This window comes from Cryptotermes secundus, unplaced genomic scaffold (genome assembly GCF_002891405.2).
Source record: "Cryptotermes secundus unplaced genomic scaffold, Csec_1.0 scaffold26, whole genome shotgun sequence".
Lineage (NCBI taxonomy): Eukaryota > Metazoa > Arthropoda > Insecta > Blattodea > Kalotermitidae > Cryptotermes > Cryptotermes secundus.
In genome coordinates, this window is record NW_019743656.1 from 3,745,359 (window position 1) to 3,764,547 (window position 19,189).

The 19,189-nt window shown below is 43.1% G+C and overlaps 1 protein-coding gene across 12 annotated transcripts in view; it reads right to left on the reverse strand.

The window, feature by feature from the left end:
* Positions 1 to 19,189, reverse strand: part of LOC111874211 — an 83,249-nt gene that overhangs the window by 7,852 nt on the left and 56,208 nt on the right. For all 12 annotated transcript variants that reach the window (XM_023869525.2, XM_023869517.2, XM_023869519.1 and 9 more), the window contains exon 5: positions 1,188 to 1,331. In XM_023869525.2, coding sequence (XP_023725293.1) covers positions 1,188 to 1,331 — 144 coding nt within the window. The remainder of the gene's footprint in view (positions 1 to 1,187; positions 1,332 to 19,189) is intronic.

Genomic DNA, 19,189 nt, shown 5'->3' on the forward strand with positions numbered 1-19,189 from the left:
ATATATACTAAACGATAGATAAAGTCCAAAATAAGCCTTACAGTTCTGTATAGCATACGCCACTGTCAGAATCCTTTCAAGTCTATTCATTTCCATGTTCACAACAGCCCTCCACTGGTCCCTATTCTGAGCCAGATGAATCTAGTCCATAACACCCCATCCTATTCTCTAAGATCCACTTGAATATTATCCTCCCACCTATGTCTATGTCTTCTTACTGATCTCTTTCCTTCTGGCTTTCCCACCAAAATTCTATATACGTTCCTCTTCTCCCTCATGCATGCTACATGCTCCTCCCATCTCATCCTCCTTGACTGGATCATTCTAATTATACTTGGCAAAGAGCATAAGTTATGAAGATCCTCAGGATGCAGTTTTCTCCAAACTCCTGTTACTCCGTCCCTCTTCAAACTGTGCCTAATGTTCATGTAATGTCCTAGATTTGTATACTGATATATTACTGACACCTGAGTCTGACTTGTTTGATTCATAGGTTATTTAATATTGTTTCTCTTGCAAATGTTTTTTATTTATTTATTTCTACTTTGTTTTGTGATACTGTTAGCAGCTGAGTCAAATGATTTATCAGTGACTAATTGTGCCAGGGATTTGAAAAATGGGGGGGGGGGAAGTTTCGAAATTTTTGCAGGAGTTGGAGGTCAAAATTTGTTACCAGATGTGGAAGAGAAATGATTATAGTAGTTTGGCTACAACAAGGACACTAAGGAGGGCATTAGAATTAAAATTTAAGAGAAAGAGATTTATTACCCAAAAAAGATGATTCAGTCAGATACTGGAAGACATTAAGATGGGAGGAATGTTCTGGCAAGAAAATGGAAAGAAAGATTGTGGGACAAAAAAAGAGACCGGGGACCTCTCAACCACTGACCCATATAAAACAGAAACAATGTTATGTGTAGGAGAAAAGTGAATAATGAATTGGAAAGGATATGGAAGGGAGCAGTTAAGGTATTATCTTGGCATTTGCCTGGAAGGACTCAGTAGAACTATAAAAACTGTCAGGATAGCTAGTCTCTGGTGTGTGACCTCCAAAATATAAAGTACGAGTATGTGGGTATGCACTTGTTGCTAAATGGAATATACACGTATTTTTGTATGACACAGTGTATTTGGTCTGTGTAAGCTTAGCTACCCAAATTGCCAGGTGGATTTGACCATTTTCTGACCTGTTTCTCTATAGCCAGAACTTCTTCGGTTTTAGGTCCCATTTCTTTATTCTGCTGTTTTTCTTGCATTGCATCTTGGTTGAATACTCGGCTTACTGAGGACTGTATGTCTTTTGTCAGGGTCTCCAACAGTGATAATATGATCTGTAACAATCATAATGCACACTCAGTATGTTACATAGTTTATAACAGCTCAAAGCATGAAATACATATAAACAGTATTAAAAAATTCATTTCGTACCTCACAGAAAACACACTAAATCTCCATGACAACAGCCAGTATGTTAATGTTGCTTATGGAAATCATCACTGTTTGCTCTGAGAATCATAAGAACTTGTAAATATACTCCATACAATAAATTCAGAGTTCTTTTTATTGTTATACAGTTACCACTGTGTTAGAGGGTTAACACAACACCACAGAAATATGAGATTACTGTGATGCTCTTCATGAAACAATGTCACAAATGCACAAAATGAAGAATTCAAAAACAGTGTTTTGAAGAGACTCAAAACATTTTTGTTCATTGCTCTGTCCATAAAATTAAGGTATAATAATGAAGAAGTCTGACAACATTTATTCTGCCTCACTAATTAATCTCCTGCCAGGTAAGGTTACATAACAGAACATGACAGGAAAACATATATTGGGAAAAGTAAAATATAAATGATAAGCCATTTAATATTTTATTAAGCACAGTGTATCATAATAAATACATACATGCTGAGTCTAAATGTTTCTGATGGCATATTAAAAAATACATGACTATTGTTCTTGACATGGTCCATCTTCTTGAGGGTTTTTTAACACAGTGCTTCAGAAATTGAGTCCATTTCCATCATCAGAAGTGTGGGAAGCAATATTCCTACAGGGTCACTGGCCCACTGATGGAAAGTTGCTGTTTCTAATGTGTGTAGATGAGCAGGAACCTTTCCTCCCCATACAGCTGATGATGGAAACATATCCAGTTAACTCGCTCTTATGTGAAAATGCTCAAGAGAATGGATAATGTGCAAAATAACATTCACGTTTATTTTACATACATTTATCTCACAGAATTTGTAAGTAGGTGAGAAGTCAGCGTGTGACAGTTACTGATATTTTGCTCCCAGGGAAAGAAAATGAAATTTTAACATGCAGAATATAGTCCAGCATTGTTTAGTTTAGTAACGCACATGAACAATATGACCTATTTTACTGAACTTGAAAGAAAGGGAAATACATACACAATTAAATTTGCAGCAGGGATTTACAAACATTGTTCCTTTCACTACCAAATCCTGCCCAGTAACTTCTGAACCAGTGAACAGATCTTCATAAAATTTGGTATTAACCATCATGCTATTAGAGGCCCAATTATTTACATTTCTAACTATGTACCGTAAGTATCATCTTAGCGGTTATGCAAACTTCTAAAGTGGGACCAAGACTGATGTTAACATATGGCCCTGAGTGTCATGTGGTAGATCTTAAAAAATTACGCAGTTTCTGTTCAGAAAGTTCTGGTTTCACGTAAAGCAGTATCACTTTTAACAGTATTATCTTTTATGATGTGATATCATGCAGTCAGAAGTTTACAGACAATTCAGAACAAGTTAGTGCCTCCACCTGCAGGGTCAAGATGGAAGCAGTACATTTCTCTGAAATGTTGGGTACACTTTTACCAGACCATGCAGTGTTACATGCCAGAAGATGGTACACTCATCATGGTTATCACTGTGAGAACAACAAAATCCGTATTTAGCATTCAGTCTGATAGCAGTAACTAATAAACCACTGGAACCTGGCATGTGGAATTTTACAATGAGACACATCATAAACATATCTACAAAATTTATATGAACAAAAATTATATATAGCATTATGATATTGAAACACTAAATACATATTTCTTTTAATTTGAAAATGGATCCTAATATTGGCTTCTTAACAGTGGATGTCAAGGGGTTGTTTTATGACTAACTGTCAGCTGATATCCTATGGAACACTGAACTGCAGTCAATAAATCAATGCATAAAACCGCTGTGCAAAGCCTCTAGAAAATTACAAATTTAAAAAGATTCTGTAAATTTCTTAAACCATACTTGAAGATACAAAAACAAATGGATGAAAATAACCACAGCACTTCACTTTCTCAACAACTACACATTCTTTATCCCAATAGATCAGATTTTGAAACTTAAACTTCTGTCAGATTTGCATTGGGCTGAGTGTGGACCTTCCCAGTGACTCGCATTTTAGACACACGTATGGTATGCTCCTTGGTCTTCAAGTTCTTGGTCCTGGGTGCATCGTCACCCAGAACCCACTTCTCGGGATTCTTCACACTTGCTGGATGACCGCTGTATGGTGTTGGGGGTGGAATGGTCATGAGTCCAAAATGGTTTTCAAAGGCTTCATTTTTGGGCTCATTCTGCTCATTGCCTGATGAGATATCAAAAAATGACTCACTCTGAGGAACGTCTGGAATCACTACACGAAGCTGAGAAGTTTGAGGATCAGGTAAGGTGTGAGGCTGCAATTCAGGTATTACAAGCCTTAGTGGTTTGGGGGTACTCAGAACTTGTTGTCTTCCATCAGGTGAGACTGCTGAAGGATTGTATGTTTTGTCTCCATGGTAACCCTGATCACTATTATAAGAATCATGAGGAAATGCAGAACCAAGCAGTTGAGTTTCAACATTTTGGAAAGTACTATAATCAAACTGAGGATAGTGATTGATGTTTCCATTTTGAAAATTACTATATGTTTCTTCAGAAGGGTTAGTTGGATGTCTAAAATTTAATACGGAAGGAGATCCTTCTCTTGAACCATTTGTCTTTGTATTTACACCAGGGATTTCGAGAAAAGAATTATAATGTATGTCAGGATAATTATGAGTATCCTCCTTTTGATAATTACTGGGAGATTTAGAATTTAATATTGAAGAAAAAACTTCTGTTTGTGGATTGGTGTTCGGGAATGTCCCAGGATTTTGTATAAAAAGATTATCATAACGTGAATCAAAGTACTGTCCGATATTTTCAGTTTGATAATGACTATGTATATCTTGAGAATTACTAGGAACCTTCAAATCCAGTGACGAAGAAGATCCTTTCCTATCACTGGGTTTAGAATTTGCTTCAGGATCTTGGAACAGTTGCCTGAAATATGGAGCTCCATTCTGGAGTTTCCCATTATCACTGACAGATGAATTGCTAGAAGTTCTGACACTTTGTGGCTGTCTATTGGTGTTGGAATCTATTTCAGGGTTGTGAAAGAAAGGACTGAAATATGAATCAGGAAACTTCTGAATGTTATCTCCAGAGGAGTTACTGGACTCCAGAGATGAAGAACTACCATGGAATAAGGGACTGTAATGACTTTCCAAAGGTGGGTCTTGTGCTTCATCATAATCATTATGACGTAATTTTTGCGACAGATTTGAAATATGAGATTCAGTCAAGGGTTTATATCTCGGTGTTCGATTATCCTTTACTCTGTCTGATTTTGCTGCGGTGGTACTGAGTGCATGTTCTGCATACTTTGATGATAGCTCTTGTGGGTAGGCAACGCCAACAAATGATGGCTCTGGCGGTACATAGTGGTCGCTTTTCTCCACATGTTTATTCCTTGATTTATGTGGAATCACAACTGCAACATATGACACTGGTGACTTGTCATCATTTTCCGAATCGTGATCAATCTTTGCGTTCTGTTGGGAAGATCGTGATGGCTGTTTTTGAAGCAAATCTTTCTTATTAAGATCCAAGAGATAGTCAGATATTGATGTATAGTTATATAGATTCAGCAGTAGTGGAGATGTATGATCTGGAGCTTTCTTGCTTGAAGTCACATTTGTCTGTTCCGGATGCTGTATGTCAACTGAACTGTCAGTGCCCTCAAATGCATGGTCAAAAGGTGGTGGCCACAGTGGATTTTGTTTTGTTCCCTCTATTTCATGTATTAGCTCTGCCAATTTAGGTCTTGATGTGGAATGAATCGGCATTGGTGGTTTGTCTGTAACATCCTGTCCATGTGTTGGTGGTTTAGACAGATCAGGATTCTCAGTGAATGATGGGTCAGTATGTTCTTCTGGGCTGCCACTGGAACCATGTGGCGTTCTTTCATCATCCTCCTCCTCCTCTCCTTCCTTTAATTCGTTCTGCGATTCTGACGATTCAAATGAAGGTTTCTCAGACTGACTGCCTGAGGAGACATGCCATTCATGAACAGGCTCAAACCCAGGGCCATCAAAGTATTTTGGCCTGGTGTACTGATAATGTGGTTGAGATGGCTTGTCCTTTTGTTCATCTGTGTCAGACTTCTGAGTATCACGTAATCCAAATTCATATGGACTGTTGTCTGCAAATGAATAACGGCTATTCCAGAAGTCATCATCCCATGTTTGGAGAGATGGAGCAGGAATCTGATTGTGGTAATCACCATCTTGGTGTTCCTCTTCTTTGGAATGCTCGCCCTGGTTTTGGTCTGTAGAGTCCTTTTCACCACTTTCTTGTTTTGAGTTATGTTCCTGCTCACTGTTTACTTGTGTTGATTTATGTTGTTGTTGTTCTACTGTTTCTTCTTCCCTGTGATTCTGTTCAAGTTTCTCTTTGATAGTCTCTGGTGACTTTGAATCTGCTTCATTACTACTTTCATCATTATCACTTTTGATGGTGACCTCTTTCTGTTCTTCTTGTACTGCATTAGCATCATCCCCATTATGTTTACTTTCTGAAAGTTTATGGTTAGCTTTATCATGATTAAAAACTTTCGGCTTGTCATATTCACTTTCCACGTGTTCTTTATCCCACTTCTGATCACTTCCAGCACCACTGTTCTTGAGCTGATTACTCTTACCACTGCTCTGACCCATCTTCTCATCATTCCTGCCTCTCTTGCCACTTCTAACTGGACCCTTAGAATGCTGACCAATCGTTTGAATATAATCATCTATTTTATCACTTCTAAAACGACTTCTGTAGTATTTATCAGTTTTTTCAGTACCCTGGCCATCCTTGCCACTGCCACCACGATTATAATCACTTCTAGAATAACCATCACCATTTTCGTCTTTACCACGGCCATCTCTATATCTAGAATAAGGATAATCTCTGTTCTTATCACTGTCACCAGCAGTCTTTTTATGTTTCAAGTCCGCAATGTCTGACACAGACAGAAACACAATCTGAGATGGTGGAGTAGAAGTTGGCTGAGTTATGAATTTTGGGGGTTCGGTGGGAGGGGGAAGAGTTTGAGGGATAGTGGCAGTCTGAGCGTTGTTTCGTTGTAATCTGTACCCCAACATCTGAGCCAGTCCCTGTAGGATAATATCTAAAGTTCTTTTATCACGAAATTTGCTGCGATCGAAGTCATTGTCGATGTGATGATCACTTTGCTGGGGGTCACTTTCAGCTGACAAAGTGAATGATGGGATGATTATCAGCAACACGGCGAGAAAGAAGAGACAGCTCCGATCCACAAACACCATCTTGATTAACTGAGAGAAACACTTCACTCAACTGCTCTGCAGCAACGCAAACTGCATATCAACACTGTCACATTACATTTTCTCCTTCTGAAACCGAGTACACAGCTTAGCTATACAAACACGTTGCACATTCGAACTTCAAGGAAGGTAGTTGAAACGTCACGGTTTTTCACTACAGGCGGACTAAAGCCTGGCGCATGTAATTCAGCTTCTTATATCGTTTGTGTTCGAGTTTCTCGCCAGCAATTTGTTGTTCGGCTGTACCGTTCCGCACCACGGTGCAGCAAAAAAAGGCGAAACCACTGACCTGCAAATGGCGATACTGTCTTTAATTACGTTACCGTAAACGCCCTAAACAGCGACATTTATCCATAAGGATAATATACAATCCGGTTAGGTCGCCGCAAACGCGTATCGAATTTCGAAAGCACATAATATATCATAGGTTGTGCCATAGCTCATGAGGTTAAACGCTGGCTTTTCTCTATTGAGGCTCGGGTTCTACGCCGAGTGACTTCGCATGCATGCCTTAAAGATTGTATTGTATTGTATTTAGAGAGGGTGGGTTTCCCCATGCACTTAGACCAACTGTTGGTCCATTTGCCTTAAAGATAGAAATATTAATGATTTCTTCACTGCGCATATCTAGAAGACTACACGGCCTCACGCCACAGAAGACGGTAATATTAATATATATAGGCCAATTTCCGGCAACCATAAACCTTTCATTGTATACAACTACGTACAGATTAGGCCAGGAGGGAAATAAAGAGATGGAAAATAACGAGTCTGGAGACTGAAAAGGGGGCCATACACGTACGAGTCTGGCTCGCGAGTCCGACTCGGCTAAACTCGTCCGTGTGTGGGTCGTCATGCTCATGTGTGTGTGGTGAAATTAATCCGAGCCCGGCTCCCGAGTCAAGCTCGCCGAGCCGGACTCACGAGCCAGACTCGTACGTGTATGGGCCCCTAACGAGGTGATGACGAACAAGGAACGGGATCTGTCCCACACGTAGCAAAGAAGTAGACTGGAGCCACACATTGAGACGTATAGAAACATGATTTAGAAGGACAAGATTTTGATCAACAGATTTAGGAATATCGAAACAGTAATAGGTACGAGTATATTAGGAGGGCAGTGACATGTAAAATTAAAGAGAAATTTAAAAAAAAAAACCCAATGAAATATGAAATAAATGATAAAGGACGATAAACAATAATGAGGGTGAAATAGAAATAATTCTAGACGAGTAGCAATCAGTAGGGGTAACAGCAGTATATTCTTTACAGACTGCATCTTGCTGTGTATATAATATTTGATTTGTATTTGTATTATAACCGTAAACACAACACAACGAGTGGTATGGAAATATCTTCAATGGAGCTAGTAGACGTTAATGTACATTTTGATTACTTTACTTATCTGTAATAAATAAGTAAAATGTACATCAACATCTGTCTCCATTGAAGATATTTCCATACCACTCGTTGTGTTGTGTTTACGGTTATAATACAAATACAAGGGCCGCGCCATAGCTCAAGCGGTTAGTCGCTGGCTTCCCACCGCAGCGGCCTGGGTTCGATCCCGGGTCTGGTCAAGTGGGATTTGTGGTGGACAAAGTTGCGCTGGGGCAGGTTTTCTCCGAGTACTTCGGTTTCCCCTGCCAATCTTCACTCCACCAACTGCTCCACAATCACCCTCACCTATCATCTGGGGCTGGTACAACAGGCCAGAAGTGGCCGCAGTACAAGGGACTTAGTCCCACCCCACTAGCACTAACAAAAAATACAAATACAAATGAAACAGTATATTCGTAATCGAAATGTTGAGTCAAATGCCGGCAAACCCGAATTCAAATTGCAACGGGCGTACGTATAAAAGGACTGATGAAGACGTCGGCGTGATATATTTGAAGACAATGCTTCAACATTCGCCTTGAGGAACTGAGGTAAATTATGAAACTTCTGTGCCAGTATCGTCCGCATTCCCCAAATACAAGTCATTCGCGTTACCGCTTGATTTAACCTGCTCACTCTTCTTGTTGTTAATTACACCGTGAACCTCGCTCCAGGTTGGCTGATTTCTTAGTTTATATAACGGTGTATAACTACGAGGAACATAGCGGAAGACAGCAATTTGCATGAATGGCGGGAAAAGAAGGATGCGGGGGAAAAAATTAGGAACTGTAGTGGCTTATTTTACGGTATTACCACAATACTTACTGGTGAGACTTAGGAAAAGCTCAAGTTATCTCTATGTTTATGCAAGCACCATGACATGAAGACGTTTGGTGGACTGGAATTATATCTCAAAGCTTTCCTAACCTGGGCAACAGATGGAGGTGAGTGGTCAGCTTCACGCTCCGACTCTTTTAACCCCCCAAGGAAAGAGCTTCCGGTACTCAGTGGACTCTATCCACCAGACGGGCGGGCCCACAGCGGATCCGGAACACAATATTTCCATAACGTTCTGACGTTCTCAGGGCGATGACGATGAAAAATATGTACTACCTTTTAGGATGTGACGCCGCGTAGCCTGTTAGATGTTTACAGACGTTCCTCCAAGACGATGGTAAACTTCTACTAGAGTACACGGCGTAACATCCCATAAGAATCTCTGTCCCTGCCGGGAATTGAATCCCGAGTCTTCTCGTCGTCCAACCTATGGCCTATAATGGTCTGCATGGATTTCTCATTTGTAGGAGTGCTACATGTGCCATCTATCCCTTTTCTTCTTGGTCTGATTACCTTAATAATAATTGGCGTAGAGAACAAATCACGAAGTTAGCCCGCTGTAGTTTTTCTCATCCTCTTGTTTACCCCCCTTTTTCTTTTTTGAAGGATCTAAACGCAGTCCTCAACACTTCACCTCAAAAAATCGTCAGTCTATATTCTTCCCGCAGGGTCAGTTACCAAGTGGGGAGGCAACTAACGTACAGTTTTGTTGCACCAGTTATATAAAGTAAAAACGGTAGTGTGTGCATGTTTACGGTGCTGTCAGTATCTAGACTATACAGAGTCTTCCAGGAGGGAAAGTCAATATCCTAGGAGGCCACAGTATCGGCAATTCTAAGCAAAAAAGTGTATATGTACATGTGACCTGTTCCGAACGGTTTCCGAGATAGAGCTATTTCACTGTACAGTACACTGTACAGACGAGCAATAGGCCATGTCCTCACATTAGTTGCAAAGTGCATTGATGTTGACGGTGGAATTTTCGAAAATGTATTATACTAGGTAAAACTGTACAAAACTTTGTCACTTGAACAATAAATACCGGTATTAGAAACAGTACGTAATAGCTCTTTATCGTCAACAGTTTTGGAACTGTACAGTGAAATAGCTCTAACTCGGAAACTGTTCGGAATAGGAGACATGTACATATAGTATACTTTTTTGCTTAGAATGACCGATATTATGACATCTGATCCTCTGACACCCTGTACAGTGTCGGATGGCAGGATAACTGATGAAAGATGATGAATTGAAAAGCTCTGAAAGGGAGCGGACGTGCGGTAACCGAGATGATATTTCAACACTTGACTGGAGAGACTGAGGAAAACCAACTCTCTTAACAGTCGATGTTCGAGATTCAAACGGAGCACCTCCCGAATACGGCAGCGTTACCGCTATGCTAGTCCGCTAGGGGGATTACAGTATGTCGATTTGCAGCACAGAAATGTGGCAACCGTGTCAACGAGAGGGAATATTTTACGATTTGTAAGATTTCAGGTTTTCACGGCGGTGACTGTGAAGAATACCGTCCTCTGGGATGTGGCGCCGTGTAGATCTTGTGTGAACCGACGTTGTGGAGGAATGTATCGCCTCAATCTTCAGGGTAGACTGAAAAGGGGGGCGATAAGTTCCCCCGAAACGTCGGTTCACACAAGGTCTACACGCCGCCACATCCCAGAAGACGACAATATTCATTTTACGATTTATTTAACGGCGTCACCAGAAGGTCGACTGTGGGTGTCTGAGAACAGGATGTTGAGAATGTTTGCACACAAGAGGGGTGAAGTGATAGGAGAGTGGAGAAAACTGCAAAATGAGGAGGTTCATAACTTTTGCTCTTTGCCAAGTATAATTAGAATGATCAAGTCAAGGAGGATGAGCTTGGCAGGACACGCAGCACGAATGGGGGAAAAGAGGAATGCATATAGGATATTGGTGGGAAAGCCAGAAGGAAAGATATCACTAGGAAGACCAATATGTAGGTGGGTGGACAATATTAAAATGGATCTTAGGAGAGACAGGATGGGGTGGTATGGACTGGATCGATCTGGCTCAGGATAGGGGCCAGTGGAGGGCTCTTGTGAACACGGTAATGAACCTTCGGCTTCCATAAAGTGTTGGGAAGTTTTTGAGTAGCATCATAATTGGCGGCTCCATGAGTGATCAGTAGTTCGAGCTACTGGCGTCGAATGGGCAGATAATTAGTGGAAGGAGTGGAAAGGAAGTGGTTGTGGCCTAATTTAAGGCTCCAGGAGACAATGAGGGAAATCTCGAAAACCTCTATTCAGGATAGTCAGGATATCTCGAGTAGAAGACAGAAGCATTACCGCCTGAGCCAATTTCTTTGTTAAACTATGTTCTTCCATCACGGGGAGAGCGTCACGTAAGATACAGATTTCGTGCAGCGACTCTGTAAAAGTAACAAACGTAAGAGTGGGGCCAGGATAGCTCATTCGGTATAGTGACTTAGGCTACGGGCTGGGCAACCGAAGCATCGGGGTTCAATTCCTGGCAATTCTCTCTTCTCCACAGCGTCCTTACTGGCTATGGGAACCACCCGGTCTCCTGTCTGATGAGTAAGGAGTCTATTTCCTCGGGGATACAGCGGCCAGGGCGTGAAGATGACCACTCACTTCTATCTAGTGCCGAGGTTTTAAGCACGCATGGAGCTATTATCTACGCTCCCCCATAGCGTGGTGCTTAATCAATCAGAGGAAGAACTTTAAGTCTAAAAGAGTAAGAGAACGGGAATATATCACGAAGCATGTTGGTGATTCAAGACAAAACATGTGACGAGATTTAAGAGAAGTATTACTGACTGGAATCGGACGGAAAATACGCGTAATGAAGAAGCACTGTCTCCAGTTTTTCGTGTAACGATGATGCAAACGCTCGAAGGAGAAAGTAACGATGGCAAATGGAAAGTCGCTGAGACCTGCAGAGAGAATGGACGGATTGCACCGTGAGGACGGTGAGGACTCATTCCTGGCGACCCCACAGCAGTTTTTGTCGAGCTCAGCTCCACCGAGACGCAAAGGAAGAGTACATTCTTGTGTGGTACACAGCGATTCAATGAACATGGTACAAACTAGCCCAAGGTCTGCCACAGGTTACAAGAGCGGGCTATGTTTCGTAAATATGCCTGGGGAGGTTATAAGTTGTCTGTAAAGATTGGGGCACGCGGCAGCGTAGTTGGCTGAGGCACTATGCTACAAGCAGGATGGTCGCGGGTTCGATTCCCGAAGAGGTCACTGGATTTTTCAACTGACATAATTCTTCCAGCCGCACTACGGACTTGGGGTCGACTCAGCCTTTAACAGAAATGAGTACCAGGAATCTTCCTGGGGGTAAAAGGCGGCCGGGACCTAAGGCTGACGTCACCGCCATCTGTGAACCGACTGTCTAGAAAATGAGGGAGTCTCGACGTCTCACAATTCTATGGGCCTCCACAGCCTCTTACAGAGATAGCTTTGCCTCTTTCTATCTTTATCTCTGTAAAAAGGTAAAAAAAAAAATTGTCTTGGAGTTTAATTAATTAAGCACTACGCCATGAAGATATATGGGGGAGTGGAGGTGTAGGTGCACCATTCTTGACCTCAGCACTAGATGGAAGTGAGTGGTCAGCTTCACGCCGTTTTACCATAGCAAAAATCGTCCCCGGTACCCATTGGATACGAGGTTGGGTGGGCCCCAGAGTCGGTCTGCATGCTTTGAAGAAGAGAATAATCTCACCCCTGCCGGGATTTGAAGCCGGGCCGTCCAGTCCGTCACTATACTGATTACTTACGAGCTGTATCCGTAATTGGACTCTACGTCATGAAGATGTACGGGCGTGGATCTTAACCTTGACAGAAGACAGAGGTGAGGGACGCCCCGGCCGCTTTACCCTCGCGGAGAGAGAACATGGTAACCACTGGACGAGAGGCTGGAGCCTTCTACCCTACGAATCAGGCCACGTCATACCGGGCTTAGGCAACCTTACGGAATTTCCCACCGGAGTATGAATATCGGAAGTACTTTGAAAATATTATCTTCGCAGTGTCATTCTGACACATTAATATGTTCGGTTTTTAGCCTACTTTCCTTATTCTGAAAAGAAAGGAGGCTTATGAGATCACCTTGCTGTCTGTCCTACCTAAATTTAGGCTTAAGAGATCATCTTACGAAGGAGCCAACTAACGGCACTAACAGTGATGTGGCCTCATTCCCGTAGTATAACAGAAAAGGTAAAGTTATCCCTGTAACAGGCCGTGAAGGCCCACAGGGTTCTGAGATGTCGATGCTCCCACATTTTCTACATAATGGGCTCACAGATGGCGGTGAAGTTATCAGCCTTATGCGCCGGCCGATCTTTGTCCCCAAGAAGATTCTGATGGAGTAAAGCTGTATTTGAGCATCCTGTTGGGTAATTGTCAGAGTTCGTAGACCACAAACAGTAGCCACAACAGCATATAGAACTTCGCACGCACGCACACACAAAAGAAATATTCACATCGCTGACGACACACAGAAACGAGGTAGTATATAAGATAATTGTAATGCATAATTTGAAAATTATTTTAACATGGATCCAACTTGGTTAAAAAACTTTGAGATTTTCATGTCTTATGCGCAATGAAGTATTACAATACAATGGAGAAGATCAGTTGGACCGATTATGTGAGAAATGAAGAAGTGTTATTTAGAGTCAGTGAGCAGAGGAATATCATACACGAAATAAGAAAACGGAAGGCTAATTGGATTGGTCATATCTTACGCAGTAACTGCCTACTAAAATAAGTTATTGAAGGAAAGATAGAGGGGCGGATAGAAGTGACCAGAAGACGAGGAAGAAGACGTAAGAAGATGCTGGATGACCTTGGGGACAGAAGAGGATATTCTCATTTGAAGAAGAAAGCTCTAGATCGCATTAAGTGGAGGAACTGTTTTGGAAGAGACGGTGGACCTGTCGTCTTGATAGATTACTGATGAATGAATGAATGAATGAATGAAACGTAAATGAGGAAGTCCACATATGGTCGAAACATGCTGTACTATATTCTGACGAATATGACCATTTGCTAGGCAACGGCTAGCTAGCACGCGTTCCCGTTTCAACGTATATTGACAAAGACATTCCCGTGACGATGGGAGAATGACAATTAACTGTTCGGTGTGGTGGCCGCTATTCGGTCCTCCCGAAGTTATAAAAGAGAGTTCATTCGTGAATTCAATTCAGCCATAGATTCATTCGTAAGAAGAATCACAAGGCAGTCCATAGTTGAGTGTCCAGCTGTGGAGTGCTAACCAGCGAACAACGGAAGCTGAAGAAGTGACAGACTCGTAAATCAGAACCAAATCAGTCACGCGGAAGAGAAGACACTCGTAGTCCAAGAACGAATGGAGCGTGTCGCGGACAGTCATTGATTGCGAGCCGTTATAATTGACTGTAATTGTAAAAGAAGTGGCAATAAATCCATTGATCAAAACCAGAACCCATCGTTACATTCGTCACTAAAACCCGAATACGTGACAATATATATATATATATATATATGAAACTTAACAGTACATGATGTTTAACCAACAATCAGCACACTGTTGCATTTACAAGACTGCATTACGTACAAAAGAACAGTATGGCAAGTCCGGATTTTATGACACGTAACCTCTACAACTGTTTCAATACAGTTAAAGATAGCTCGGTCGGTATAGCTACGGGCAGGACGGCTGGGGTTCGATTTCCGGCAAGGACAAGACTTTTTACACTGCGCCCAGATTGGTTATGAGGACCACCTACTTTCATATCCAATGGGTACAGGGATCTCTTTCCCCAGGAGTAATGCGGCGGGAGCGTGAAACTGACCACTCACCTACATCTAGTGTCGAGGTAAAGAAGAGTAGAGCTATACTTCCACTCCCCCATACGTCTTCACGGTATACTGCTTAATTAGTTAAGCACATGTAGTCCATCCTACAAAGTAACTATATATGAATATGACATCGGATTTCGGAAACAACCGTGTAGAATGTTGAATATTTTCTAACGTTTCGGCAAACGCTGCTGTTTCAAACTTTAGGGGTGTCTTCAGGGAGTGGGGTTGAAGTCCTCACATAGAGAGCCTCAGTGTGTATATGCATATGTATATATGGAATTCGACGGTCCAGCTATCTCCACCAACTTACAGATCACCACGGAGCAATGAGCCATTTGAACGTTTTAACGAGACAGTTCGGGATAATGACTGGTGGTTTGCAAGAGTACTCAAGGGTGACCACAGAGAATAGTAAAACAATCGGTTAGTTCATAACCAACACCTGAACCCAACTACAGTATTGAACCGTAATAAGTCGTTTCCATCTAACGATAACGACAGTTGGTGGCATCTGTGGGAGAAACCGTTGGTCTGTGTCATGCAAACCGTACAATAGATTGTTAAGGACCATTATGGAGTAGCCCAGATCGGTTCAAGATGACAGAACTACTGAAATGCATTCATCAGCGCTTTCTATGTAGAAAGTGATTAACTTTATTCATTTGTTTCTGTAGTTCTCGAACCTTTCTGCCAAAGTCCAGAATCCAATGTGCAGTCTGAGCAGCATCCGCCGTCACTCCTAGGAGCGACGAGTCTCAGGAGCACCCGCTGTCACTCTTAGGAGCGACGAGTCTCAGTAGCATTCGTCGTCACTGTTAGAAGCGACGAGTCTCAGTAGCATCCGCCGTCACTCTTAGGAGCGACGAGTCTCAGGAGCACCCGCCGTCACTCTTAGGAGCGACGAGTCTCAGGAGCACCTGCTGTCACTCTTAGGAGCGACGAGTCTGAGTAACATCTGCCGTCACTCCTAGAAGAGACGAGTCTTAGTAGTATCCGCTGTCACTCTTAGGAGCAACGAGTCTCAGTAGCATCCGCTGTCAGTCTTAGGGCCGACGGGTCTCAGTAGCATTCGTCGTCACTCCTAGAACCGACGAGTCTCAGTAGCATCCGCCGTCACTCTTAGGAGCGACAAGTCTCAGTAGCATCCGCTGTCACTCTTAGGAGCGACTAGTCTCAGTAGCATCCGCCGTCACCCTTAAGAGCGACGAGTCTCAGTAGCATCCGCCGTCACTCTTAGGAGCGACAAGTCTCAGTAGCATCCGCTGTCACTCTTAGGAGCGACGAGTCTCAGTAGCATCCGCCGTCACCCTTAAGAGCGACGAGTCTCAGTAGCATCCGCCGTCACTCTTAGGAGCGACAAGTCTCAGTAGCATCCGCTGTCACTCTTAGGAGCGACGAGTCTCAGTAGCATCCGCCGTCACCCTTAAGAGCGACGAGTCTCAGTAGCATCCGCCGTCACTCTTAGGAGCGACAAGTCTCAGTAGCATCCGCTGTCACTCTTAGGAGCGACGAGTCTCAGTAGCATCCGCCGTCACCCTTAAGAGCGACGAGTCTCAGTAGCATCCGCCGTCACTCTTAGGAGCGACAAGTCTCAGTAGCATCCGCTGTCACTCTTAGGAGCGACGAGTCTCAGTAGCATCCGCCGTCACCCTTAAGAGCGACGAGTCTCAGTAGCATCCGCCGTCACTCTTAGGAGCGACAAGTCTCAGTAGCATCCGCTGTCACTCTTAGGAGCGACGAGTCTCAGTAGCATCCACTGTCACTCTTAGGAGCGACGAGTCTCAGTAGCATCCGCTGTCACTCCTGGAAGCGACGAGTCTCAGTAGCTTCCGCCGTCACTCTTAGGAGCGACGAGTCTCAGTAGCATCCACTGTCACTCTTAGGAGCGACAAACCATCCAGTGAAGATAACTCTAACCCAAGACCTAAATGCGTTTTAAGCTCAGTCAGTGTAGTGACTCTGCTACAGGCTGGACTACAGGAGAATCGGTGTTCTAGAAGTTCCACCTCCTGAGATATACTGCCGTGTATTCCGTTGAAAGTCAATCAGAGCTCTGCTATCACGCCGGTTTCTTGCCTGGCTTCGACCCTGAAGATGAAGGTGACATGTTATTTCGTGGGATATTTTACGACTTTGTCAGTTGCTAGATTATACAGTGTCGATGGTGGAGTCACATTAATTTGAAAGGATTTGGAAGGAGACGGTAGTGACATTATCATGGTACTATTCCGGCATTCGTCCGGAAGGACTTTCGGCTCACAGATGGTGGTGAGGTTGTCAGCCTTATGTGCCGGCCGCCCTTTACCACCCAGGAAGATTCCTGGTACTCATTTCTGTTAGAGACTGAATCGACCACAAGGCCATAATGCGGCTGGTTTAGGTCAAGTGAAAAATTAAATGACCTCATCGGGAATCGAACCCGCGACTTTCCGGCTTGTAGCACAGTGTCTGAACTACATTACCGCATGCCGTTATTCACTAATTATCCTAATATTCGACGCTGCCGTCTATACATCTGAACACTTACAGCGAACGAGACAAACGCTCGGTTTGAGACGAAGCCCTCAGGCTTAAAGACTGAGGCTGTGATGTGGTGCCGTCTGGTAAGAACTGCAGCTCAGCTCAGGGGGACGGTGATAGGCGAGTATGGAGTAGTGGCAGAATGATGATTAGCGGGGAAACCCCGAAAAGGGTCATTTTGCCCACCGCGAATCTCACATGAGTTCATCCGCGGACCGAACACGATAAATTAACAAGGCAAAAGGCTGACCGAGGGAGGACGGTTGCCAAACGCAAAGGCGGCTGCACGTTGCTTAACATGCGGACATGGATGTGTGTGGAGGTCACGGTGGGAAGTGAAAGCTCTTCCGGGTTACCGCACTAGCCGTCCTGTCTCCTCGGATTGCAACATCGGCATGTCCAATTTCTGGCTCATGTTCATTTAGATCCAACAATGAGGACATGTTCCATTTTATACAAACTTCATAGTACTGATTTTAGGCTTTAACGCTGGTCCACTCGTCGATGTTAATGATTTTAGGCTTTAACGGTGGTTCAGTCGTCGATGTTAATAATTTTAGGCATTAACGGTGGTCCACTCGTCGATGTTACTGGTTTCAGGCTTTAACGGTGGTCCACTTGTCGATGTTAATGATTTAAAGCTTTAACGGTGGTTCACTCGTCGATGTTAACGATTTTAGGATTTAACGGTGGTTCACTCGTCGATGTTAACGATTTTATGCTTTAACGGTGGTTCACTCGCCGGTGTTAACGATTTTAGGCTTTAACGCTGGTCCACTCGCCGATGTTAATGATTTTAGGCTTTAACGGTGGTTCAGTCGTCGATGTTAATGATTTAAGGCTTTAACGGTGGTTCACTCGTCGATGTTAATGATTTTAGGCTTTAACGGGGGTCCACTCGTCGATGTTAATAGTGCATTGTGTATGGGTACTTCTGCCGACGTTTGGGAGGTAACTGCTGCCTCTATTTTCCTAAACATAAGATTTAGAGTAAAATATTTGTAAAAATCTAATATCGCTGGCAACACTGCTAGAGACAAGGCTCAAATTATATTCTATGTAACAAGAAAATATGGCAGCATTCATCTCCGAAACGTCGGAAATAACGTCCACATCTACACAGTGTAAATATCAAAGAGCACAATCAACATCTTTTATACTATTTCAAGACCACATAGCGCCGAATTGCAGGATAGATGAACTGGAATGCATTTGGAAGGAAAAGGCTGTGGACCAATCGAGGTACTATCCCAGCATTTGACTAGGGCTCGCGAGTTTGCGAACTTATCTCTTACTTCTTGATGGCTATTTATTTGGCTTCGATGGAGGCACTGTGCTCCTCTGAAACGTCCGTTTCCATCTACCAGACAACACGGCGATACATATTACAAGATATTATGCGTTTGACGTAACAAAGAAAGTGACTCACATCCGCCGAGGTGGAGGACTGTTGACCGATAGGAAATAAAAAGTGAAAACGGATGTCATATGTGATCAACCGATAATCATTCAACAGCGATCGAATATTAAAACAAAACAAGAGCGAAAGTGACGCCTAATGCTTACCAATGCACCAAGATACGACAGTATAAAGCTGCCCCAAAGTGTCGGGCAGGTAATCACACCTTCTCGCTGACAGCATGAAGCCACTGGTGAGTACACGGCCAACAGGTTCCACAGAAGTTAGACGTTTGTCATAAATCGAAGATAATATGGCGCCATGTCAACGGTGCATTTCTTTTCAGTTTCATGATGATAGCGCTGTCGGTGTAGCGACGGACTACAGGCTGGATGGCTGGGGTTCGATTCCCGGCAAAGGAAAGAGATTTTTCTCTTCTCCACAGCTTCCAGGTCGCTTCTGGGGTTATCCAGTGGGTACCGGGGGTGAAGCTGAACACTCACCCCGGTCTAGTGCCGA